Below are 25,270 nucleotides of genomic sequence, written 5' to 3' on the forward strand. Positions count from 1 at the left end.
ATAGAAGAAAATAAACAGTGGTGTGAAGAAGATTATGTAAGAACAATAGAGGATCAATATATTAGTAATCAGTTTTATTCTTGTCTTGCAGTGAATGGGAAGACAGGACCAGGTGTGTTAATTCCTGAGTTTGATGTTAATCTATGCAAGAGACTAACAAATTCTTTATTTATCTACAGAAATGGTTCCGATAATTGTTGGATAGAGGAGGTGCAACCAAGAAGAGTAGTATTATGTTGGGACTCTGCATCAGTTTTGTGTAGTTTAAAAGGATTTATGGTTAAAAATAATGATTATGTTGTTGGGGTTACAAAGAAATGGTATTGAAATTCAGTTCTGTTGGATTATGGCTCATACAGGTGTTTATAGAAATGATATAGTAGATATAATAGCAAAAAAAGCAGTGAAAAATAATATCGTGGAAAACATTGATTTGGAAAATGGGTTAGATTGCTGGCAGAGACAATGGGATGAAAGGAGTAAGGGCAGACCTTTTGTTATAGTACAAGGAAATCTGTAGTGTCATATAATGGGAACAGAAGGGAGGAGGTTATGTTGAATAGGATCAGTTGGGGCATACGGGATTTAATTCATCTTTGAAATTGATAGGGAAACATGGTACTGGAATGTGTAATGAATGTATGGTAGAGGAAACGGTTGAATGTATTATTATTTTGTGAAATGCATGATGTAGAAAGGAAGAGGTTGTTTGGCGGGGTCAGAGAGGTTGACGGGAATGGGGAGTGTGTGGTATTTTGGGTGGGGGTGATGAGAGTAGTGAGGTTTGTTGGGAATTATTTTATTTTATTAGAAATTTGGGGTAGTTCAGAGAATAAGATAGGTCGTGACTGGCCTCACACTCCAGTACAGTAGGTGGCGGTGTATGCACCTGTCAGTTGGTTGCGATTCGACAATAAAACTTAAAGAAGAACCCTGAGTGGGATCCGACGTGTTGTTGATCCTACCTGCAGTAACGCTCGCTGAGGGCTGTCGCATCTTTTCTACGCCGTGAACGGGAAGACTACTGCTACAACCCTACCAAGGAGTCATTCGACGCACTGTGAAGTGCCCCGACCGTCGGACACCCTGCCCTCTTTACTAGCCAGGTCAGCGTCTCCTTGGCAAGCTGATATCTTACAGCTAACTAACTAGCAAGAAAGCTATCTAGCTGTCATTTTGGTTCTGGAGGGAGAGAGAGGGGGGGACAAATGAACTGATGGGTTTCTAGAGCTCGGTGAAGGAAACATTGGCAGTTAGCTAGGTTGTAATTTCATCGAGGGATAGGATAGGATAGGTATCGTTAGCTAACTATGTGTCGTGTTGTCATTTGCAAGTGCTGCTAGCTAGTTGGCCGGGACGTCACCGGTCCAGACTTTCTGTAATTTACAGTGAGACTGTTTAGACAGACAGGTTTCAGAGGCAGTGTCGCAGCACATTTGTATTGCATATGTTTGCTATCCATTCCCATTGATCTCCCCTTTGTCTTTGATATTCATTGATGTCAGTATTAAACTCAGTTACTTTGCAATACTTTTATGATGGTGCTACAAGTGGAAACTAGTTAAACCTGGAATGACCTGGGGGTCTGACTGACTGCATCATTGATACATTTGTTGCTTTGCTATAAACAAACAACAAGGTCTGCAACATTGGCCAAACATTGGTTTGGTCGGTGGGATCACAAGAAAAGGGTCTGACCAAGTTTAGGCACCACTGTTGTAGAGGAATTTCTGTGGTTACTGTGTGCAGATTGTGACTCTCGGATGATATGGAATTCTCAGTGGCTAAGATTTGTTTGGGAAGCCTCATGTTTAGTGGATTGTGAGGGCAGGACCTGCCATATCCCACCCCATTGTGTCTTTAGGGGTGTGGTTGAACAGTGTTTTATAACTCAGAACTGGGTGAACAGGAGCCTGAGTGTGGGTGTCAATAGATAGCCTGGCTTGACTCTATGGTCCATTTTTATTCTCTTTCACTCTCAACTCTTTTTCTAGCTATCCCACCCACCACATCCTGCCTCACTTTCACTCAAGTGAGAACTTGTATGAGATTAAATGAGTTCAGTAAAACAGTTAAAGAAGCAACTGGTGAGAGACAACTACTAGAGCCAACTGAACTCCAAGTCCCATTTCAGCACCTAGCCTTCATGTGAGCCAACCTTTCATCACATGACCTGTTCTCTCCTCTTCCACCCATCAGTGTGCAGCTCCATTGTGGAGCCCCAGCAAGTGGTGGGGGAGGCTGAGGCAGCCTGAAGCAGAGGGCACTGTGCTAGCAGGGCCATGAGCACCACTGGGTACCAGCAGCAGCAGGGGGGTGTTCGGACACGCCGGGGCCCAGTCAAGGAGAGGGATCCTGGGCAGGGTGTCGGCATGGAAGCGGCCTGCTGGCTGGCCCCTGGAGCCCTGCGCAGGCTGATTGAGCTGCCTACTCCCCCACTCGACCGCCAACAGCTGAAGAGACTGGAGGAACACAGGTACTATCATTTGTAAAACCTAAGATCAATCATATCCTTATTTAGCTTTGACGTGATGATCACAGAGCATGTGTTTTGTACTTAGTGTTACATCAAACACTTTGGGATGAAAATGTGTTAAATCTGGTTAATCGTTCTGGGGTCCTGGTTCCCCCTCTACAGGTACAGCAGTGCAGGTCACTCCCTGCTGGAGCCTCTGATGCAGTGCTACTGGGAGTGGCTGGTGGGCCATGTGCCCACCTGGATTGCCCCCAACCTCATCACCATCGTGGGCCTAGCCACCAACGTATTCACCACCCTGGTGCTGGTCTACTACTGCCCCACTGCCACTGAACAGGTAACAATGGCAACAATATAGCACCTATTCAGGTAGGGTGTAAGTCAGCATTTCCCCAACTCAATCCTCGGGACCCCAAGGGGCGCACGTTCTACTGTCCTGCCCCACAGCCGCTGAATAGGCTAGTTATACACTGCCTGGCTTAGTGCCATTGGACAGGTATGGTTGGAGGGCTCAAGTAAAGTGCTACCGTATTGTAGTCTGCCCGACAGGCAAATTAAATAAAGTTTTCATCGCAGACTGTCAGATGATTGAACACTGAAGCTACTGTGTAGCTCAGTTGGTAGAGCATGGTGTTTGCAACGCCAGGGTTGTGGGTTCGATTCCCACGGAGGACCAGTACGAAAAAAAAAGATAAAAAATGTATCAAATGTATGCAATCACTACTGTAAGTCGCTCTGGATAAGAGCGTCTGCTAAATGACTAAAATGTAAATGTTAGAAAACACTTTTTAGGTTGATCTTTAATGCTACAAACAAACATTCAATACAACATTACCAGGGGTTCATACTTCGTATAGCATTTGCATTGTTTTTTTTACTCTAGCAAGCATTCCCCCTCCTGTCAGTTATTTTGTCTCAAGGTTCTGTGAATCTGTTTTCTGTCAGCAATGGTTTTTATGGTAAGTTTGTCTGGCTTTTTGTTTGTTTACCATCTCTGTGCTGTTGAGAGTTTGGCATAGCTCAGGCTTTCTGTTCTGGATGAACATCCTGTGCCCATAGCTCTCAGGTTACAGCTAGTCTGCACCTGATACCCCGACCCCCTTCCCCGGCCAACACACCACAGCACTGCAGAGATGAGTGCACACTAAGGACCGGGAATAGAGAGGAGACAGCAAAACATACAAACTGTTAAGCTTAGTCGTTTCCCTCCACAACTGAAAACCTAGGATAACTTTGTCTTTCCACAAGGGAATTTAATTTGTCATATCAGACTTTAATGTACATAAAATTAGATTACGTTCAAACTAAGAGGCATACAAAACAGCCTAATGCAATATAATGCATTTTGTTTGTCTATATATGCGGTAAAGGAGTCAATGGAACGCTGACGTTCTATTGACCAGATTGTCGAACATTCAACAAATATGATTTAACAAAGTGGATATTCTTCCAATCCGTCATGATTTATGTATTGTAACAGGCCCACAATGTGGTTACTTAACTCCGATTTTGATGTTTCCACTGCATAACATGTTGAAGTTGTCCCTTTTCAGGTTTAGAAGTGACTGCTAACTCATGTTCGTATAAGCTGGTTAGCATAGCTAGCATACAGAAATCGGTGGTGATAGTCCAATAATTTTTTAATTAATGCAGTTGATTTAATGACCATGACATGAACATCTGTTGGGGTTGACATCCATACGGGCATTATACTCTGATTTTTACCTCAACATACTGTGAAATGCACATATAAACAATAGCCTGAATGTAGGGTAATGTTGCTGGGGGGCAATGAGAAGATTCGGGATCTTTCCCCCACGGCCCTTTCACCCATGCGTTTCCATCGCAATTCCATTGTTTTGGTCGAGTTTAATTGACCTCTTTACCGCATCTATAGACCACCATGTGCGTTGTTTGTTCAGCTCTGGCTGTTTTCCTACAAGTCCACAACACCGGTGCATGAGGGTAATTCCATGGTAACAGAATGATGCTGAGACTCATCTGTTTCACTTTAAAATGGAAGCTAAACAAAAACCAATGATTGCAAAGTTAAACAAACCATGCAACTCTATGCACAAGGACTACTAGTAAACAATTTCCACTGAACATTTTACAAAAACGCATTTACTTGAAGAATAGTGAAGATGCAAAGTTTGGTAAAAGAATGACGGCGCAAATATATCACATTAATTCTGTTACTGTGGAAATGCACATGATCCAAGTGTATGAGGCTCACAAAAACAGACTTAGTCACTGTAAACATTAACTTATACAGTTGAAGTTGGAAGTTTACATACGCCTTAGCCAAATACATTTAAACTCAGTTTTTCACAATTCCTGACATTTTAATCCAAGTAAAAATTCCCTGTTATACGTCAGTTAGGATCACCACTTTATTTTAAGAGTGTGAAATGTCAGAATAATAGTAGAGAATGATTTATTTCAGCTTGTATTTCTTTCATCACATTCCCAGTGGGTCAGAAGTTTACATACACCCAATTAGTATTAGGTCGCATTGCCTTTAAAATGTTTAACTTGGGTAAAACATTTCAGGTAGCCTTCCACAAGCTTCCCACAGTAAGTTGGGTGAATTTTGGCCCTTCCTCCTGACAGAGCTGGTGTAACTGGGTCAGGTTTGTAGGCCTCCTTGCTCGCACATGCTTTTTCAGTTCTGCCCACAAATGTTCTATAGGATTGAGGTCAGGGCTTTGTGGTGGCCACTCCAATACCTTGACTTTGTTGTCCTTAAGCCGTTTTGCCACAAGTTTGGAAGTATGCTTGGGGTCATGTCCATTTGGAAGACCCATTTTCGACCAAACTTTAACTTCCTGACTGATGTCTTGAGATGTTGCTTCAATATATCCACATAATTTTCTTCCCTCATGATGCCATCTATTTTGTGAAGTGCACCAGTCCCTCCGGCAGCAAAGCACCCCCACAACATGATGCTGCCACCCCCGTGCTTCACGGTCGGGATGGTGTTCTTCGGCTTGCAAACATAACGATGGTCATTATGGCCAAACAGTTCTATTTTTGTTTCATCAGACAAGAGGACATTTCTCCAAAAAGTATGATCTTTGTCCCCATATGCAGTTGCAAACCATAGTCTGTTTTTTTTATGGCGGTTTTGGAGCAGTGGCTTCTTCCTTGCTGAGCGGCCTTTCAGGTTATGTCGATATAGGACTCGTTTTACTGTGGATATAGATACTTTTGTACCTTTTTCCTCCAGCATCTTCACAAGGTCCTTTGCTGTTGTTCTGGGATTGATTTGCACTTTTTGCACCAAAGTACGTTCATCTCTAGGAGACAGAACGCATCTCCTTTCCTGACTGGTATGACGGCTGCGTGGTCCCATGGTGTTTATACTTGCGTACTGTTGTTCGTACAGATGAACGTGGTACCTTCAGGCGTTTGGAAATTGCTCCCAAGGATGAACCAGACTTGTGGAGGTCAACAATTATTTTTCTGAGGTCTTGGCTGATTTATTTTTATTTTTTCCCAAATAGGCACTGCTTTTGAAGGTAGGCCTTGAAATACATCCACAAGTACTCCTCCAATTGACTCAAATGATGTCAATTAGCCTATCAGAAGCTTCTAAAGCCATGACATTATTTTCTGTAATTTTCCAAGCTGTTTAAAGGCACAGTCAACTTAGTGTATGTAAACTTCTGACCCACTGGAATTGTGATACAGTGAAATATAAGTGAAATAATCTGTCTGTAAACAATTGTTGTAAGAATGACTTGTCATGCACAAAGTAGATGTCCTAACCGACTTGCCAAAACTATAGTTTGTTAATAAGAAATTTGTGGAGTGGTTGAAAAACGAGTTTTAATGACTCCAACCTGAGTGTATGTAAACTTCCCACTTCAACTGTATAATCTACTTATTTGTTATAGAAGCCGGTCTAACCATGGAAGAAAACAACATGTTTATTATCCCTGCAATTCCAGCTTTCCCAGAAAGCAGCTGACTGCATATTTGACCACATGAATTTAATCCACAAATAACCTTGAAAAGTAGACCAAGCATTATCCGCAAGGCAAAACATGTTCTCATTTTAGGAGTCCCTTTAATGCAGATGTTCTTTCATCCTGGCACCCACAGGGGGGGCAGGCTATTATTCCGGCCCAGCAGTATCACACTTGATTGAATGAATCAAGGGCTTGATGATTAGTTGAATCCGGTGTGTTGGTGCTGGGCTGGAACACACCCTGTGGGTCTCCAGGAGGCAGGTTTGAAGATCACTGCTGTGTCACCTGACTTCCACTGTGCTGCTTAACAGGTCACTGCTTCAACAGTCGGCAACTAAAAGGTGGGTTAGAGTAGTTTTAATTCGGAAGAGTTACAGGATTTGATGACGAGCGTAACTTGTTTTCCCTTTCTGTAAATAGAGCTCTGTCTCTGAAGTTATCCACCCCCTCCACTGTTTCCTTTTGTAGGACAAAGGTTGAAAAATCACTCTGCATGTATATTTGCTCACGATGTGGAGCAACAAAGGAAGGCAAAACAGAGAATATAATTTGCTGGACTGGACTCGCTAGACTAGAGAGAATTCAGTTTATCACAGAGAACAGGCTTGGTAGGGTACTAGTTCTGGAGGGAGAATCTCAGTGACTGTGTACCTATGTCACAACACCTCTTATAATGTTCATTGTTGTCAGAATGATTCAACACCTGACATAATAGGTGATACTTCTGTTAACATGTTAGAGGTGTGATAGTTAAAGAGCTAAAACATTAGTGGCAGCACTGTTTCATAGCCCAGAGAAGTTGGTATTTACTTAACATGCTGTACTAGTCAGTGTCCTGTTTCTGATGACCCAGGTCAGGAGTGTTTAAGACAACCTGCCCCGTGTGTGTGTGTGTGTGTGTGTGTGTGTGTGTGTGTGTGTGTGTGTTAGTGTTTTATGAGTCAACAGTGCAGCTGATACAGGGTGTTTTCCGGGCTGAGTTTGTCACCGTGACATGTTTGAACAGAAAGTACACTTGCTCTAGGGCCTCTTAGTTTCACAGCCCTGTCATCTTGCCATTAAATTCATAATCATATGTTCACTGATAACACAGAGGCAGTCAGCAGATATTTCCACCCTGCTCTACTTTTCAATATCTCCATGCCAACCCCTTGGCACTGTCCTCTTTCATAACCCCCTTAATTCTCTCCCGCTCCCCAAATCCCCGTTTCTGCCCGAGGACCTGAAATAATAAAAAGCTTAATGTATAAGGCTATGAGCTGCTATGCAATAACAGGGTGGTTATTTATATGAATGCCAAGTGGCCAAGCCTCTAAGTTGTAGGCCAGGATGTGTCATATTCCGGTTGATTTTGGTCTGTGTAAACTGCTGTCAGCTCATCATTGACCCAGTAAAAACGGGACAGGAAATAAACGCATGACACATTGATGACGCTGTGAAACTCTCTCCATGCTGGTTAACTAATGAAGGACAAAGCCCTGCTGTGTTCCAAATCTATTTAGAGGGAAACAAACCACACATCAACCTATTTTACTCAAGTTCAAACATATCTCCTTTGTGTAGTTTACAGCTGCCTGAAGATCACGTTTTATGTCAGATGATTCTCTATTGATGATAATACCCACCGATTCTCTAAGAACACAATTCAAACATGTTTTGTGAGATTACCCTATCATAACCCCCCAAAAAATCCATTGGGAAGAAGGCATTTTTAAAATATTATTCATTAAGTATTCTTTGGTGTCTTTTTTTTCGTCAGGCACCGCTGTGGGCATACCTGCTGTGTGCGGTGGGCCTGTTTGTGTACCAATCACTGGATGCCATTGATGGGAAGCAAGCCAGACGAACTAATAGCAGCTCTCCGCTGGGTGAACTGTTTGACCACGGCTGTGACTCCCTCTCCACAGGTACAGACGCCTCTCTGTGTGTGTTCCATATAACTTTGTTTGCCTTATTAGGATTTCATTGACTCTGTTTCCATTTCCTCTCCCTCTCAGTGTTTGTGGTCCTGGGCACCAGTATAGCAGTGCAGCTAGGCACCAACCCTGACTGGATGTTCTTCTGCTGTTTCGCTGGCATGTTCATGTTCTACTGTGCCCACTGGCAGACATACGTCTCCGGCACCCTGCGCTTCGGCATGTGAGTGTGTCTGAATGGGGAGGAGGGAGAAGAGTGGCTTTAGAGAAGTAGAGTGATGCTGGTAGTAGGTGAGGGAATGGATATGGGGAATTAAAGGAGAGGTAAGTGATGGGTTAGAATGAAAAGTGAAAGATAGGATCTACACTGCAGTTCTAGTGTAGCGAAGAGCATCAGGGGTTCTCAAAGGCATTCCCAGATTGTGGGTCAGAGTGGTCCCCCGTGGCCTCAGCTGGATAATTAGGCTACTTACCTAGCTTTTGTATAATTTCAGTCAGTAGTTTTGAAAGTAGTGCTCATGACCCAAAACGTGTCCTCATTGTGTACTACGTCAATTGTTGCGCAACATGAGCTCATGGGCTCTCATGAAGTGATTTTCGAATACATTTGCATTGATGTCAGAGTGATTAGAGGGACAATAGAGTGCTGAGTACCAGGCAATTAGCAAGTTTGGTAGGTTACTAATGACCATCAACAGCATCAGAGCTTGGAGAAGACTAATTACCGTGACTAAATGGTCACGTGGAATTTCACTGCCTTCATGACTCGTGACCAGCGGTAATACGGTCACAGTAACAGTGTGTAAGCATCTGTATGATCAAGTATTTCTATCCTTTATTCTCAGTGGAGTGCACTTTGAAAAAATGTCTCTGTGTGTGTAGATTTGATATTACAGAGTTACAGATCTGTCTAGCGCTGTTACAGATGCTGACAGCCACTGTAGGCCCCTTCCTGTGGAACGTGACGGTAAATCTCTGACGGACAGCATCTTGGCCTGACAGATATGCAGTGAGCCTCAGCCAATTAGATCCCTGCTTCCCCACACACTGACCTCTAGCCACAAGCTAATGGGAGGGAGGAAATCTTTGCACTTGCCTGGTCTGAAAACAAACCATTTCATGAGTAGAAACGGACTAGATCCATGCTACTGAAAGAATACCAAAACATACACTAAGTGTGCAAAACATTATGAACAGCTTCCTAATATTGAGTTGCACCCCCTTCACTTTTGCCTTCAGAACAGCCTCAATTCGTCGGGGCATGGACTCTACAAGGTGTCGAATGCGTTGCACAGGGATGCTGACCCATGTTGACTCCAATGCTTCCCACAGTTGTATCAAGTTTGCTGGATGTCCTATTTTTTAACCTTCATCGGGGAATCATACTATGTCATGGAAAGAGCAGGTGTCCATAATGTTTTGTAAACTCAGTGCATATGTTTGCCATAAGTGCATCATGATTGACATCTCTGACTGGAAGAGCTGTGGTTAGTGTTTGGGTGAAGACACACTGTAGTGCAGGCTTGTGCCGCTGTGCTTATGGACAGAGTTGATGACTGTTCTGACTAACCTCTGCTCTCTGCCTGCTCCTCTCAGCATTGACGTGACTGAGGTGCAAATCTTCATTATAATCATATATTTGCTGGCCGCCGTGGGAGGATCCGCTTTTTGGCAGTCACTGGTAATTCTGATTGGCTCAAATTTCCACTGATTGCCTTTTGGTAACTGAAATGAATGGCATAACTAACTGAATGATGAAGCCGTAACACTGGTAATATAATGGTCGCGCTGCCCGCATCGGTATGTTCTAATTCTGTGTACAGTGTGATTCCTTACTATATTAAATGCAATTTCATTCAGTAATGAAACTGTTTTTTGAATGAAATGAACCATCTTACAAACAATGTTTAGAGTTGTGAAATGTACTAAACACTGATGGTGTTGACTGGCTGTTTGTAATAAATGATATCTTGCTCCCTCACCTCCACAGATCCCAGTCATAAACATCCAGATGAAAATAGTTCCAGCCATCTGCACTTTCTTAGGGGCTATCTTTTCCTGTACTAATTACTTCCGGGTTATATTTACCGGAGGTGTGGGCAAAAATGGATCCACAATAGCAGTAAGTCTACAATTGACCTGTAGCCTAGTCCCTGACCTTCATAAAGAACTGAATAGGCTTAAGCAAAATGGTAGTCCCCACCTTTCCCTTTGACAGTCTCTGTGTTTTCTTTTGATGTATTGCTCACATCAATCCAGTCCTTTTAACATTATTTTTTATTTATTTTTAAATTCAAAGATGGCGTAGCAGTGCAGACGTGGTTTGTCGTCCTCTCGTTTACTTTTTTGTATTTTTTTGTATATATTTCCATTTATTTTCAATCTCTTTTCCATTTTTTAATTAAATATACCTTCCGGTAGCCCGCCTCACTCAATGTGACACGGATCCGCTATTTTTTTTAGCCCTTATAGCCAGAACCTCCATCAGTGGCTAGCCAGCTAATTAGCTACTAGCTATTTAGTCATTGTTAGCCACTGCTAGCGGCCTTTACCTTCTGCACAGACACCAGCTGTTTTTTTAGCTTGGATAATACTTGCCAGCCTGCCAGTATCGGACTACAACGCCGGATTCCTGCCGTAAACCCTGGACCATTACTCCTGATCATCACAGCTAGCTAACTGCCACCGAGTGACCCAGCCCCGAAGCTAGCCCTGAGCCAGGCCCACCTCCCGGCCTACTCTGTGATCACTCGGCTACACAGCCGATGCCTCCACCGGATCCTTGTCGTAAGCTCTGGACCTTTGCATCGGATCATCGCTGCTAGCTAGCTGCTACTGAGTGGCTTTAGTGGCTAATTCCCCTGCCCCGAAGCTAGCACCAGTTAGCAGCGAGCCAGGCGCATCTCCCGGCTAGCAAACGAAATTACAGCAACTACAATACCTCTTTCGCCATCTGGTCCGGACCCTTTGTCGACACGGCGCACCGCCGTAGCACCACGACTGGTCCGCCGACGTATCTCCATCCGCTGTGCCCTCAACCAGCCTTTGCCGGACGACGGAGCTGACGCTTCTACTTACCCCGGCCTGCTAACTTTAAACGCTGTGTCTCCCGCGTGCTAGCGTAGTAATGACTACCCCGCGGCTTCCCTGTTCCATCTATTGCTGTTCACTGGACCCTATGATCACTTGGCTACATAGCTGATGCCTGCTGGACTGTTCATTAATCACGGTACTCCATTTTCTTTATTTTTTTGTTTATCTGTCGGCCCCAGCCTCGAACTCAGGCCCTGTGTGTAGTTAACTGACCCTCTCTGCCCATTCATCGCCATTTTACCTGTTGTCTTAGCTGATTAGCTGTTGTTGTCTTACCCGTTGTTGTCTTAGCTAGCTCTCCCAATCAACACCTGTGATTGCTTTATGCCTCGCTTTGTCTCTCTCAAATGTCAAAATGCCTTGTACACTGTTGTTTAGGATAGTTATCATTGTTTTAGTTTACTGCGGTGCCCCTAGTCCCACTCAACATGTCTCAGATACCTCCTTTGTCCCACCTCCCACACATGATGCAACCTCTTATCATCATTCCTGGGTTTACCTCCACTGTACCAGCATCCCACCGTACCCCATACCATATCTTAAATAAGCATGCCCCTTTGAAAAAATGTAGAACTAAGAACAGATATAGCCCTTGAAATTTGCATCCTGTAGCTCTAACTCCAAAAAGTTTTGGGACACTGTAAAGTCCATTGATAATAAGAGCACCTCCTCCTAGCTGCCCACTGCACTGAGGCTAGGAAACACTGTCACCACCGATAAATCCACGATAATCGAGAATTTCAATAAACATTTCTCTACGGCTGGCCATGCTTTCCTCCTGGCTACCCCAACCCCGGCCAACAGCTCCGCACCCCCCGCAGCTACTTGCCCAAGACTCCCCAGCTTCTCCTTCACCCAAATCCAGATAGCAGATGTTCTGAAAGAGCTGCAAAACCTGGACCCGTACAAATCAGCTGGGCTAGACAATCTGGACCCTCTCTTTCTAAAATTATCCGCAGCCGTTGTTGCAACCCCTATTACCAGTCTGTTCAACCTCTCTTTCGTATTGTCCGAGATCCCTAAAGATTGGAAAGCTGCCGCGGTCATCCCCCCTCTTCAAAGGGGGTGACACTCTAGACCCAAACTGTTATAGACCTATATCCATCCTGCCCTGCCTTTTCTAAAGTCTTTGAAAGCCAAGTTAATAAACAGATCACTGACCATTTCGAATCCCACCGTTCCTTCTCCGCTGTGCAATCCTGTTTTCGAGCTGGTCACAGGTGCACCTCAGCCACGCTCAAGGTACTAAACGATATCATCACCGCCATCGATAAAAGACAGTACTGTGCAGCCGTCTTCATTGACCTGGCCAAGGCTTTCGACTCTGTCAATAACCGTATTCTTATCGGCAGACTCAACAGCCTTGGTTTCTCAAATGACTGTCTCGCCTGGTTCACCAACTACTTCTCAGATAGAGTTCAGTGTGTCAATCGGAGGGCCTGTTTTCTGGAACTCTGGCAGTCTCAATGGGGTACCACAGGGTTCAATTCTCCGGCCGACTCTTTTCTCTGTATATATCAACGATGTCGCTCTTGCTGCGGGTGATTCCCTGATCCACCTCTACGCAGACGACACCATTCTGTATACATCTGGCCCTTCTTTAGACACTGTGTTAACTAACCTCCAAACGAGCTTCAATGCCATACAACATGGCCTCCAACTGCTCTTAAACGGTAGTAAAACCAAATGCATGCTTTTCAAACGTTTGCTGCCCGCATCCGCCCGCCCGACTACCATCACTACTCTGGATGGTTCTGACTTAGAATATGTGGACAACTACAAATACCTAGGTGTCTGGCTAGAATGTAAACTCTCCTTCCAGACTCACATTAAACATATCCAAAATTAAACAAAGCCTCCTTTACTCACACCGCCAAACATACCCTCGTAAAACTGACTATCCTACCGATCGGCGATGTCATTTACAAAATAGCTTCCAATACTCTACTCAGCAAACTGAATGCAGTCTATCACAGTGCCATCCGTTTTGTCACCAAAGCCCCTTATACCACCCACCACTGCGACCTGTATGCTCTAGTTGGCTGGCCCTCGCTACTTATCCATCGCCAGACCCACTGGCTCCAGGTCATCTATAAGTCTATGCTAGGTAAAGCTCCGCCTTATCTCAGCTCCCTGGTCACGATAACAACACCCACCCGTAGCACACGCTCTAGCAGGTATATTTCACTGGTCATCCCCAAAGCCAACACCTCCTTTGGCCGCCTTTCCTTACAGTTCTCTGCTGCCATTGACTGGAACAAATTGCAAAAATCGCTGGAGACTTATATTTCCCTCACTAACTTTAAACATCAGCTATCTGAGCAGCTAACTGATCGCTGCAGCTGTACATAGCCCATCTGTAAATAGCCCACCCAATCTACCTAGCTCATCCCCATATTGTTTTTGCTTACTTTTCTGCTCTTTTGCACACCAGTATTTCTACTTGCACATTACCATCTGCTCATCTATCACTCCTGTGTTAATTTGCTAAATTGTAATTACTTCGCTACTATGGAAAATGTATTGCCTTACCTCCTCACGCCATTTGCACACAGTTTCTTTTTTTTCTATTGTGTTATTGACTGTACGTTTGTTTATTCCATGTGTAACTCTGTGTTGTTGTTTGTGTCGCGCTGCTTTACTTTATCTTGGCCAGGTCGCAGTTGTAAATGAGAACTTGTTCTCAACTAGCCTACCTGGTTAAATAAAGGTGAAATAAAAAAATAAACATCTACAAAAATGCCAAGGGTGAATTCTCCCAAATACAGTTGAAGTCGGAAGTTTACATACACCTTAGCCAAATACATTTAAACTCAGTTTTTCACAATTCCTGACATTTAATCCTAGTAAAAATTCCCTGTCTAAGGTCAGTTAGGATCACCACTTTATTTTAAGAATGTGAAATGTCAGAATAATAGTAGAGCGACTGATTTATTTCAGCTTTTATTTCATTCATCACATTCCCAGTGGGCCAGAAGTTTACATACACTCAATTAGTATTTGGTACCAATGCCTTTTTAAATTGTTTAACTTGGGTAAAACATTTCGGGTAGCCTTCCACAAGCTTCCCACAATAAGTTGGGTGAATTTTGGCCCATTCCTCCTGACAGAGGGGGTGTAACTGAGTCAGGTTTGTAGGCCTCCTTGCTCGCACACACTTTTTCAGTTCTGCCCAGAGATTTTCTTTAGGATTGAGGTCAGGGCTTTGTGATGGCCACTCCAATACCTTGACTTTGTTGTCCTTAAGCCATGTTGCCACAAGTTTGGAAGTATGCTTGGGGTCATTGTCTATTTGGAAGACCCATTTGCGACCAAGCTTTAACTTCCTGAATGATGTTTTGAGATGTTGCTTCAATATATCCACATAATTTTCCTCCCTCATGATGCCATCTATTTTGTGAAGTGCACCAGTCCCTCTTGCAGTAAAGCATTCCCACTACATGATGCTGCCACCCCCGTGCTTCACGGTTGGGATGGTGTTCTTGCAAGCCTCCCCCTTTTTCCTCCAAACATAACGACGGTCATTATGGCCAAACCGTTCTATTTTTGTTTCATCAGACCAGAGGACATTTCTCCAAAAAGTATGATCTTTGTCCCTATGTGCAGTTGCAAACCGTAGTCTGGCTTTTTTAGGGCGGTTTTGGAGCAGTGGCTTCTTCCTTGCTGAGCGGCCTTTCAGGTTTGTCGATATAGGACTTATTTTATTGTAGATATAGATACTTTTGTACCTGTTTCCTCCAGCATCTTCACAAGGTTATTTTGCTGTTCTGGGATTGATTTGCATTTTTTGCACCAAAGTACGTTCATCTCTAGGAGACAGAACGCGTCTCCTTCCTGAGCAGTATGACGGCTGCGTGGTCCCATGGTGTTTATACTTGCGTACTATTGTTTGTACAGATGAACATGGTACATTAAGGCGTTTGGAAATTGCTCCCAAGGATGAACCAGACTTGTGGAGGTCTACAATTTTTTTTTCTGAGGTCTTGGCTGATTTCTTTTGATTTTCACATGATGTCAAGCAAAGTGGCACTGAGTTTGAAGGTAGGCCTTGAAATACATCCACAGGTACACCTCCAATTGACTCAAATGATGTCAATTAGCCTATCAGAAGCTTCTAAAGCCATGACATCATTTTCTGGAATTTTAGTGTATTTAAACTTCTGACCTACTGGAATTATGATACAGTGAGTTATAAGTGAAATAATCATTTTTTAAACAATTGTTGGAAAAAATGCTTGTCATGCACAAAGTAGATGTCCTAACCGACTTGTCAAAACTATAGTTTGTTAAGAAGAAATGTGTGGAGTGGTTGAAAAACGAGTTTTAATGACCCCAACCTAAGTGTATGTAAACCTCCGACTTCAACTGTAAATGTTTACGAACTTTGACACAATGTAGTTTACAATTACTATGAAGGATATTACAATATACTTTTTAGGTGATGATGCTGGCTTGATGACTATGTGCTTGTTTGTCTGTTTCATCCATTTGCCTGAGCTGTCTATTAGCTTCGGAGGAAATTAAGGATGTGTATTAAAACTGTTGGACCTGATCTCAGTTCAGTTGGCCGAGCGATATTAGTGTTTATCACTTGACAATATTTATTTTAGGCAGGGCCACCCATGTTTTCCTTCGGGGGACTTACTGTATATTATGACTTAACACCTAGTTGTGTCCACCAGCATTCCTTACTGTGTTTTCTTTCACCAAGCTGCACTCACATATCATCTAGGTCTATTAATAATGTCCACTGATTTGGACTCTTCTCTCTCCTCTCCAGGGAACCAGTGTCCTATCTCCTGTGTTACATATAGGCTCAGTAATAATACTGGCCATGATGATCTATAAGAAGTCCGCTATCCAGCTCTTTGAGAAACACCCCTGTGTTTATATCCTGGCCTTTGGCTTCGTGTCGGCCAAGATCACCAACAAATTAGTTGTAAGTGCGGTGTGCTGCTTATTGGTGGAATGCAATTCCTGCCCACCCTGAACATTGTACTGTTGATGTAAATGTACTTGATGCAAGAATGTGTATGATGTAAATGAATGTCATCCATGTTAATGTGCTTGCTGATTAAACCACGACTCTTGCCTGTGTCTTGTTTGTTTCAGGTAGCACATATGACAAAGAGTGAGATGCATCTACATGATATAGCATTCCTGGGGCCAGGCCTGCTGTTCCTGGACCAGTATTTCAACAGTTTTATTGATGAATACCTGGTGCTGTGGATTGCACTGGTGAGTACACACACACTTCCATGGTATAGAGGTCCATAGTATCTGAGCAAGGCCAGGGTGGTCATTCCACCTCAAAGTAAGAGGACATGCAATCTACAGCATGTGTTCACATGAGAACATTTCTTTGAAATGAACCATCAGTCATTTCACATGCAACACTGACTTGCTGTGCGTTTTTCAGAGGCACATGTTTTCAGTCGAATGCCACGTTTATTTGTAACTAATAGCAAAACCCTTTGATACTTCGGCATCATCCATCCATCTACTCACAGGGTCCATTATCTACAGTTATGGCTATCTTGTTTTCTGACTTAATTTTCTCTTCCGCTTTCTGTCTGCAGATCCTGTCTTTCGTTGACTTGGTGCGTTACTGTGTCAGTGTTTGCAACCAGATTGCCTCCCATCTTCACATCTTTGTCTTCAGAATCAAGCCACTGACCCCCTCCACCCTTCAGTGAGGACACGGAAGCCATTACACTCTTCTCCCCCTCACCTCTCTCCCTCTCTTTCTTCATGTTAGATTGCTAGTCGTCACAATCTTTCTTTACCCTTTTTAAATGTGTTGGGGTGGATCTATTACCGGTAGAGGTTCAGAGTGAATGAGGGGATAGATGAAATATGAGGTGACAAGTTATTTCCCATCGCTGCTTTGTGCAATTTGTGTTGATTTCATCTTGTTACAGTAGTCAGATTCCTAGACAAAAATAATGATTTGTCCCTTTTTCTGCAGTGAATGGTCACATAGGAAATGTACTGAGTGCTCTCCTCTGTGCCAGAGAGGGTAAATTAGTGCAAGACTGCAATGGGTTTGAATAGGTGCTACCTTATTCATTTAATAATTGTGTTATTGTACTTTAAAACAAACATTTCGTGTTGATGGTGTGTTTGTTCTCTACAAGAAAATGTAGAGCATAGGAAGTGATTTACACAGGATGTCTGTCTGCTTTCAGTTTTATTTCGGAGGAGTGTTGTCTTTATTATATATAGAGGGATCGTTTTGTAATATTTGCATAACTTCACTTTTCAGTTTCATAAATATCTAACTATTAGTGTTGATATTTGTGCTGTTTTCTATTTCAAAATGTCTCACCTGGCATATCTATCAATCTTGCATAAGTGGTATTATTAACCCTGCAATAATTATGATTGCATTTAAATTATGATTTCTTTAAAACATTACATATGTAAACATGTTATTTTAGGGCGCCCCTGATCAATGGCTTACAACAAATTATTGTAAATACACAATAGTATTGCACCTTTTGAAAAGATGGGTGTCTTGAGCCTTGTTTCCCTCAAATGGCTCAAGCATTTCTCTAAAGCTACAAACATTACACAACACTTATAGCACCACATGCAGGATTGCTAGTGGTTGTCTTGGGAATACTATTCTGTATATCCTGTCTAATACTGCTTTTAAAAAAGGAAAATAGTTTAATGTTTAACAAATAATTTAAAAACATTTGCAGCAGTTTTCTTGCTTTAGAATTTTGTACCCGTTTGTAATTTTCTTGGCCTGTTACATTTCTGCCCTCTCAGATACTGAAGCATTGCATTTTGAGTTTTATTTTTTACAAACACAGTGCACATTAATCAACGTTTCAGTAAAAGTGCCGGTTTTAGCCAGCCGGCTAATTTTCAACCGCAGTCCCTGGGCAGGTTATTAAAAACAATTACAATAATTTTGCTCAGAATGCTCAAGAAAAACTAAAATGCCAAGTGTTGATGGCCCTTAATGAAGAAAAGTATTGTGATATTCTCCCAAAAAAGTAGTCATTCTTATCATTTGAAGCTAAATATGTTGTCTGCGTTGTTTTTCTGCTAGCGTTTGTTCAATGGTGTGCCTAATACCACAGCTAAATGACAATTAGTAGCTTTAGTCCTACAGCCTGTTTCTAAATGTTTTTTTATTAGTCTACTTATAAAAAAATTAAATACATTTTAATTATTTAATTAGGCAAGTCAGTTGAGAACAAATTCTTATTTACAATGACAGCCTAGGAACAGTGGGTTAACTGCCTTGTTCAGGGGCAGAAGGACAGATTTTTACCTTGTCAGCTTGGGGATCTAGCAACCTTTCGGTTACTGGTCCAACGCTCTAACTAGGCTACCTGCCACCCCAACACAATGTGTTGAAAGGTGATTTTGACTGATAATGTGGGGCTATCCAAAGCTTGTTTATATCTACAATCTAAGGACATGTTTACTTTAAAAAATTAATTTATTTTAAAATTACCTTCTAACACAATAACTTTACACAAATAACTTTCTTTATGTAGCACGTTCTGCACTGTGCCAGGTCCACATACAGCAATTAAGTGTTTTGGAAGATTTGGGGAGCTTTCGTGTGAAACAAAAAGGATATTCTGACTGTGCCCTAATCATATTTGTCTGTACCATGTTTTTGCATCTACATACCTGCAGTCTGCTTATAATTCAGTCATCAGAATCAATAGAAACTGACTTTTATTTCTGTGTGTAATGTTGTTGGTATGTAAGTTACTGAGCTCATACAACAATGTGTGTGTGTGTGTGTGTGTGTAGTTGCTGATGTCAGATCAGTGCTCTCATTGTACTAGTCATTCTCAGATAAGTAAAAGGATGCCTTAAATAGTTTTTAATTTTCTGTTGTATGATAGTCAAGCCTCTTAACATGCCCCTAATTTGTTTCCTCTGTGTGTTTGTACTGTGTTTTCGCTCGTTACTGTTTTATTTTGGCCAGACTGTCAAGCTCAGGTATATTAGTTTTCAGACAAGTATGTTCATAGGTTGTGACAAAAGAACAAGATCACTCTACAATCTCTCCCTCACTAACGCAAATAAAATGTAATATTCACACATGTAAGTTGCTACCTAGTGTCATTTGTGATAAATGTTTATATACTTACAATAACAGATGGTCTTAATTCCTGACAACATTTTAGCAACTAGTCACATTTAATTTCTCCATCCCTGTCTCAATCAGGGTTAAATTAACATAGAATGCAGTTGATAACAGAAATGCAATGCTACATGTACACACCATACTTCCATTAAAAAAAAGTAAGATTTCAAAACTCCCATCTCCCTGGAACCATTACTGGTATTTGCAGATTAAAGAATCAAGGTTGATATGGTTCCTGAGATGTTTAACACGTCTCTGGCCATTGTAAAGGTCTATCTGGAACACAGTCATAAACTAAAGCAGTACAGACAACCCAGCTCAGTGATATGTACACACAAAAAGCCTTTGGATGGAGTTGATTCTTCTTGGCTCCCTTCATTCTAAATAATTTACATCAGCATCGTCTGCAGAGACTTGCGCACTGTAGCCATCTCTTGCTGTTGCTGTTAATAAAAAAACATGTATTGTTTGTTGAAATCTGACCTAAATGATTTATGATGAATAGTGTCATTTTCTAAATACTATGCTCATGGTCCACGCTCATGGTGCTCATGCTCGTAGTACACTCACATTTTCAAAATGGCACATCAATTTGTATCATTAGCAACGTTTCAGCTAAGCTAAGGGTGACATAAGGCATGTAAACAATGTGTTTAGTAAGTTGATCTGTCATTTTACTTACTGTGTCCATGAGGATCTTTTTCTGAAACAGTGCCATTTCCTGGCGCAGCTCGCCCTGTACAGCACCCTGCTGGCTGACATGGGTCTTCTCCATTGTATCAAGGCTCTTCCAGCACGACGAAACAAGGTGGCGTGAGAAAACCAGCTGGGACATAGATTTAAAATCACAAAGTCTACTATGAGAGAATATACCTGGATGTACTGCTCTAGCAGCTGCTTGAGAGTCTTCAGTCTCTGGCTTTGGGAGGCCCTCATGTGCTGAAACATTTTCTGCTGGTGCTGGAACATGCTCTATGGCCGGGAAGACACACACACCTACACTTAGATGCCTTAGTTACGCCAATGTAACTCTGTATTGGGTAGAGAATAGAAATTGGTTGAAGATTTTTCAGAGGCCTGACAGAGCAATACCAGTAGTTTCTCCTCGTTATCCTTGGACTTCTGCACATCTGTGTCCCACTGGTTGAAGACGGCATTGAACTGGGTGCAGTAGTCTTCTGTCACTTTACTCCTGCAGAATTGATATCATATAAATCAGGTTACACACACACACACTTGCACCCTTCTTTCACTCTACACGTCTAATCACCTGTCTCTTTGTTGGACCCTCCATAACTGCTCAATCTTCTGATGGCTGGTCTTCACAGAGGACTTGGTGAATGTTTCCAAGCGTTTGCGTTTTGCCAGGAAGGCTTTGTTGATGTCCGCTAGCAGCAAGAAGAAAAAGAGGCTCATAGATGCAAAGCAAAATTCAGTGATGAGAAACAATCCCTGTACCAATCAGTGTGCAAGGCCAGAGTATGGAATATAAGGATAGAGAGATTAGAGAAGATTCTAGTGGAGAAGAGTCATGAAAATCGGATTATCCTTAATACCTCCAAATCTGTCCAACATGGTCATCATATCCCCTCTGTGGATGAAGACATAATATATTAATTGAATGACAACAATATGAACCATAACTTAAATCACACAGGATAATCCTGTATGTTCTACACCTCAGTCAAATTAATTTAATTTTGTCAGTGGTGGAAAAAGTACCCAATTGTCACACTTGAGTAAAAGTAAATATACATTACCTTCATAGAAAATGACTCAGGTAAAAGTGAAAGTCACCCAGTAAAATACTACTTGAGTAAAAGTATTTGGTTTTAACTATACTTAAGTATCAAAAGTAAATGTAATTGCAAAAATATACTTAAGTATCAAAAATAAAAGTATAAATCATAAAAAAATCCTTATTAAGGGATAGAGCAACATTTGCCGGGAGGGAGGGGCAATCCAAAATAGGGAAGGGTTGACAAACTTTTTTGTGATTTGGGGAGGGTTGTGTTTTTTTTCTTCCTATAAACAATGGCTTGACGTAATTTTGATATTACCCTAATAAAGTTTAGAAACATTTGTGGAGGTTTGGTATGGTGTGGCTATTATTAAGCTGTAGCTACTGCAGGCCTATGAAATGAAGGCAGTGCGCCCCGGAGCTCCAACTGATTCTGACAATTGAACTTGAGGTGACGAAGAATGTTTCAGGCCTACCAGTTACTCCTATAATCTAACAATATTATCTTTATACAAAATATTCTGATCGAACATTAACAAATCACCCTCCTTCTGTACGTCTATATCTGTATAGCAGACAAAGAAGCCATCTGACATAAAGAAATGCATGTCAGTGTCGTACATTGCCACCGGCATATCTCTATCTCTCTGGGGTTAGGCCTAAGCATCTCTTCCTTTATATAAATATATATAGTGAATTCGGAAAGTATTCAGACCCCTCGACTTTTTCCACATTTTGTTACGTTGCAGCCTTATTCTAAAATTGATTAAATATTTTTTTTCCCCTCATCAATCTACACACAATACCCCATAATGACAAAGTGAAAACAGGTTTTTATAAATTTTGGCAAATGTATTACCAATAAAAACAGAAATACTTTATTTACATAAGTATTCAGACCCTTTGCTATGAGACTCGAAATTGAGCTCAGGTACATCCTGTTTCCATTGAACATCCTTGAGATGTTTCCACAACTTGATTGGAGTCCACCTGTGGTAAATTCAATTGATTGGACATGATTTGGAAAGGAACACACCTGTCTATATAAGGTTCCACAGTTGACAGTGCATGTCAAAGCAAAAACCTAGCCATGAGGTCGAAGGAATTGTCAGTACTGCTCCGAGACAGGATTGTGTCGGCACAGATCTGAGGAAGTGTACCAAAACATTTCTGAACCATTGAAGGTCCCCAAGAACACAGTGGCCTCCATCATTCTTAAATGGAAGAAGTTTGGACCCAACAAGACTCTTTTTAGAGCTGGCCAACCGGCCAAACTGAGCAATCGGGGGAGAAGGGCCGTGGTCTGGGAGGTGACCACGATCCCAATGGTCACTCTGACAGAGATCCAGAGTTCCTCTGTGGAGTTGGGAGAACCTTCCAGAAGGACAGCCATCTCTGCAGCACTCCACCAATCAGGCCTTTATGGTAGAGCGGCCAGACGGAAGCCACTCCTTAGTAAAAGGCCCATGACAGCTCACTTGGAGTTTGTCAAAAGGCACCTAACGGACTCTCAGACCATGAGAAACAAGAATGTCTGGTCTGATGAAACCAAGATTGAACTCTTTGGCCTGAATGCCAAGCGTCACATCTGGAGGAAACCTGGCACCATTTCTACGGTGAAACATGGTGGTGGCAGCATCATGCTGTGAGGATGTTTTTCAGCGGCAGGGACTGGGAGACTAGTCAGGATCGAAGGAAAGATGAACGGAGCAAAGTACAGAGAGAGCCTTGATGAAAACCTGCTTCAGAGCGCTCAGGACCTCAGACTGGGGCGAATGACCCTAAGCACACAGCCAAGACAACGCAGGAATGGCTTCGGGACAAGTCTCTGAATGTCTTTGAGTGGCCCAGTTAGAGCCCGGACTTGAGCCCGATCAAACATCTCTGGAGAGATCTGTAATGTCTGTATCTATGTATTTGTAAATGTTTTTTGGTAAAAAACAGGGACCACAATCTAAATAAGTCCCTGACTTTATTGTGCAATATCGGTCACTTAAATAAATCTTTGGGTATATATGCATTTTTTTAACTGACAAATACAATCAATCAATCCAAACTGTGCGGCAGCCATAGTCTATTTATTGTAGTGTTGAAAACGCAAACCATGAAATTGAAGTGTCAGAAGTTGGTATGCTTGTTTATTGGTTGTGTGGTGCATTGGCACAGAAACCTGTTGGTGGCAAATTGGTTGCATATATTTTATATAATTATGAATGGCTTTAAAATGTTGAACATCTGAGTTCCCCCTAAATCAAATCACATTCTATTGGTCACATACACGTGTTTAGCAGATGTTATTGCGGGTGTAGCGAAATGCTTGTAATTCCCAAGAGCTAGAATAAAGGCAGCCCTCTCTGTCGGCGCCATTATTAACGTAGGTGCACACAGGGTAAGCCCTAGCTGATCATTGTCTGCAGCCAGTTCTGATTGTAGTGTAATGAAACAAGCAGGGAGAGTGAGCTCGTCTGTGGTGGTTGGTGAACCCTCAACCTTCTGGCCCGAAGCCCTGCGTGACATCAACTGTGCCACAAAAATCTGTTGAAGTGGCAAAGTCGATATTCACATTTATAACCACAGCGTCGCTACAGTCATTGTTTGTTTGTGCTAATAAACATTATTTTGAGTTAATTCTGAGGAGGGATGCTGTTCAATTTATTTTACAGTACAAGGGGAGGGTCATGTGAAAATATTTTGAACTTTAGGGGGGGTGCATTTTTTTATGACACCTTGAGTTGGACCAGCCCCTCCTCAATTTCGATCTGTCCCTAAGCAAACAACATGGCACAATTTTCGTTTTTTAAATGTATTTATTGACAGCCAGGGGCACACTCCAACACTCAGACATAATTTGCAAACAAAGCATTTGTGTTTAGTGAGTCCACCAGATCAGAGGACGTAGGGATGACCAGGGATGTTCTCTTGATAAGTGTGTAAATTGGACCATTTTCCTGTCCTGCTAAGCATCCAAAATGTAACGAGTACTTTTGGGGTGTCAGGGAAAATGGATGAAGTAAAAAGTACATTATTTTATTTTGGAATGTAATGAAGTAAAAGTTGTCAAAAATATAAATAGTAAAGTAAAGTACAGATACCCCCGAAAACTACTTAAGTATTTTTACTTAAGTACTTTAAACCACTGCACTTTGTGACAAATGCTTGGCTTACCCTTTGGTGATGTCAATGTCATCATCTGCCTCTGAGAGACGTTTCCTTCCTCTCAATGTCTCAGCCTCAACTACTGTAACAAAAAAGAAAGTAGACTATTAGATAGTATGTCATGAAGAAAAAAACACATGATTTATAGGCTACCAGCTTTCAGGAATAACGTTTACTACCTTGAAGGTTTTCTTTGTTGAAACTCCCATTGAAGTTCTCCATATGGGGTTTGCCTGAGGTGGTTTTAGTGCCTTTTGCTTTGCCTTTCAGAGCACATCCCTTGTGAGTTGCCATCTTTTACTGGTTGACAATAAAGAAGATAAATGTGCTACAGAACTGGTTCAACTGACAGCTTTTGCCTATTGCTAACGTTATGCTAACCTCGAATGTTAACTAGCTTGTGTGAAAGCAACCTGACCTATTTTGGCCTAAACAAAACAGGCTATCAAAGTAAAAATCCTTATTTTGCTAAAGACTTTTGTTTTAAACTTGTTGAAATATATGGTAATATAAAAGCGAGCTAGCTTCACTGCCCTACCATTTTTTTTTGGTTAAAAGTAATATACTTGGTTCGAGAGCTAGCGCTAAAGTGAACAAAAACACCTGCGCGTGAGAAACGTTGACCCGCCAACTGAGCGCGGGAACAAATTACGTCACTGTTGGTGGATATAGGATACAGTGTTTTTCTTGGTAGAAACATTGTTACAATTTGAGACTGCTCTCTAGTGTTACTTTGTGTAAAGTGTTGATATCTGGTTTTAATGTCTATGGATGATATTTATACTGTTTGTG

General features: G+C 42.0%; 2 protein-coding genes across 5 annotated transcripts; one reads left to right on the forward strand and one right to left on the reverse strand.

Moving 5' to 3' along the window:
- The first annotated feature begins 915 nt into the window (after nucleotides 1-915).
- Nucleotides 916-19,537, forward strand: cept1b (choline/ethanolamine phosphotransferase 1b). 3 transcript variants are annotated; one of them, XM_029693400.1, is made up of 10 exons: nucleotides 916-1,106; nucleotides 2,200-2,476; nucleotides 2,639-2,813; nucleotides 8,210-8,357; nucleotides 8,448-8,589; nucleotides 9,249-9,333; nucleotides 10,357-10,488; nucleotides 16,240-16,398; nucleotides 16,572-16,697; nucleotides 17,039-19,537. In XM_029693400.1, the coding sequence occupies exons 2-10, from the start codon at nucleotides 2,283-2,285 to the stop codon at nucleotides 17,153-17,155; spliced, it is 1,278 nt and encodes a 425-aa protein (XP_029549260.1). In that variant the 5' UTR covers nucleotides 916-1,106; nucleotides 2,200-2,282; the 3' UTR covers nucleotides 17,156-19,537. The 3 variants fall into 3 exon arrangements, with proteins under 3 accessions (XP_029549260.1, XP_029549261.1, XP_029549259.1); XM_029693401.1 differs by lacking the exon at nucleotides 9,249-9,333 and adding an exon at nucleotides 9,963-10,047 and having other exon boundaries at nucleotides 17,039-17,256; XM_029693399.1 differs by lacking the exon at nucleotides 916-1,106 and adding an exon at nucleotides 1,553-2,087 and having other exon boundaries at nucleotides 17,039-17,256.
- A 17-nt stretch (nucleotides 19,538-19,554) lies between these two features.
- Nucleotides 19,555-25,179, reverse strand: LOC115150285 (synaptonemal complex protein 3). Of its 2 annotated transcripts, none has more exons than XM_029693403.1 (8): nucleotides 24,658-25,179; nucleotides 24,488-24,557; nucleotides 21,138-21,172; nucleotides 20,852-20,969; nucleotides 20,674-20,773; nucleotides 20,455-20,553; nucleotides 20,264-20,368; nucleotides 19,555-20,024 (listed from the first exon to the last, which is right to left on the reverse strand). In XM_029693403.1, the coding sequence occupies exons 1-8, from the start codon at nucleotides 24,770-24,772 to the stop codon at nucleotides 19,971-19,973; spliced, it is 696 nt and encodes a 231-aa protein (XP_029549263.1). In that variant the 5' UTR covers nucleotides 24,773-25,179; the 3' UTR covers nucleotides 19,555-19,970. The 2 variants fall into 2 exon arrangements, with proteins under 2 accessions (XP_029549263.1, XP_029549262.1); XM_029693402.1 differs by having other exon boundaries at nucleotides 24,488-24,560; nucleotides 24,658-25,176.
- Nucleotides 25,180-25,270: the final 91 nt, after the last annotated feature.

The sequence above is a fragment of the Salmo trutta genome, chromosome 16 (genome assembly GCF_901001165.1).
Source record: "Salmo trutta chromosome 16, fSalTru1.1, whole genome shotgun sequence".
Taxonomy (NCBI): Eukaryota; Metazoa; Chordata; class Actinopteri; order Salmoniformes; family Salmonidae; genus Salmo; species Salmo trutta.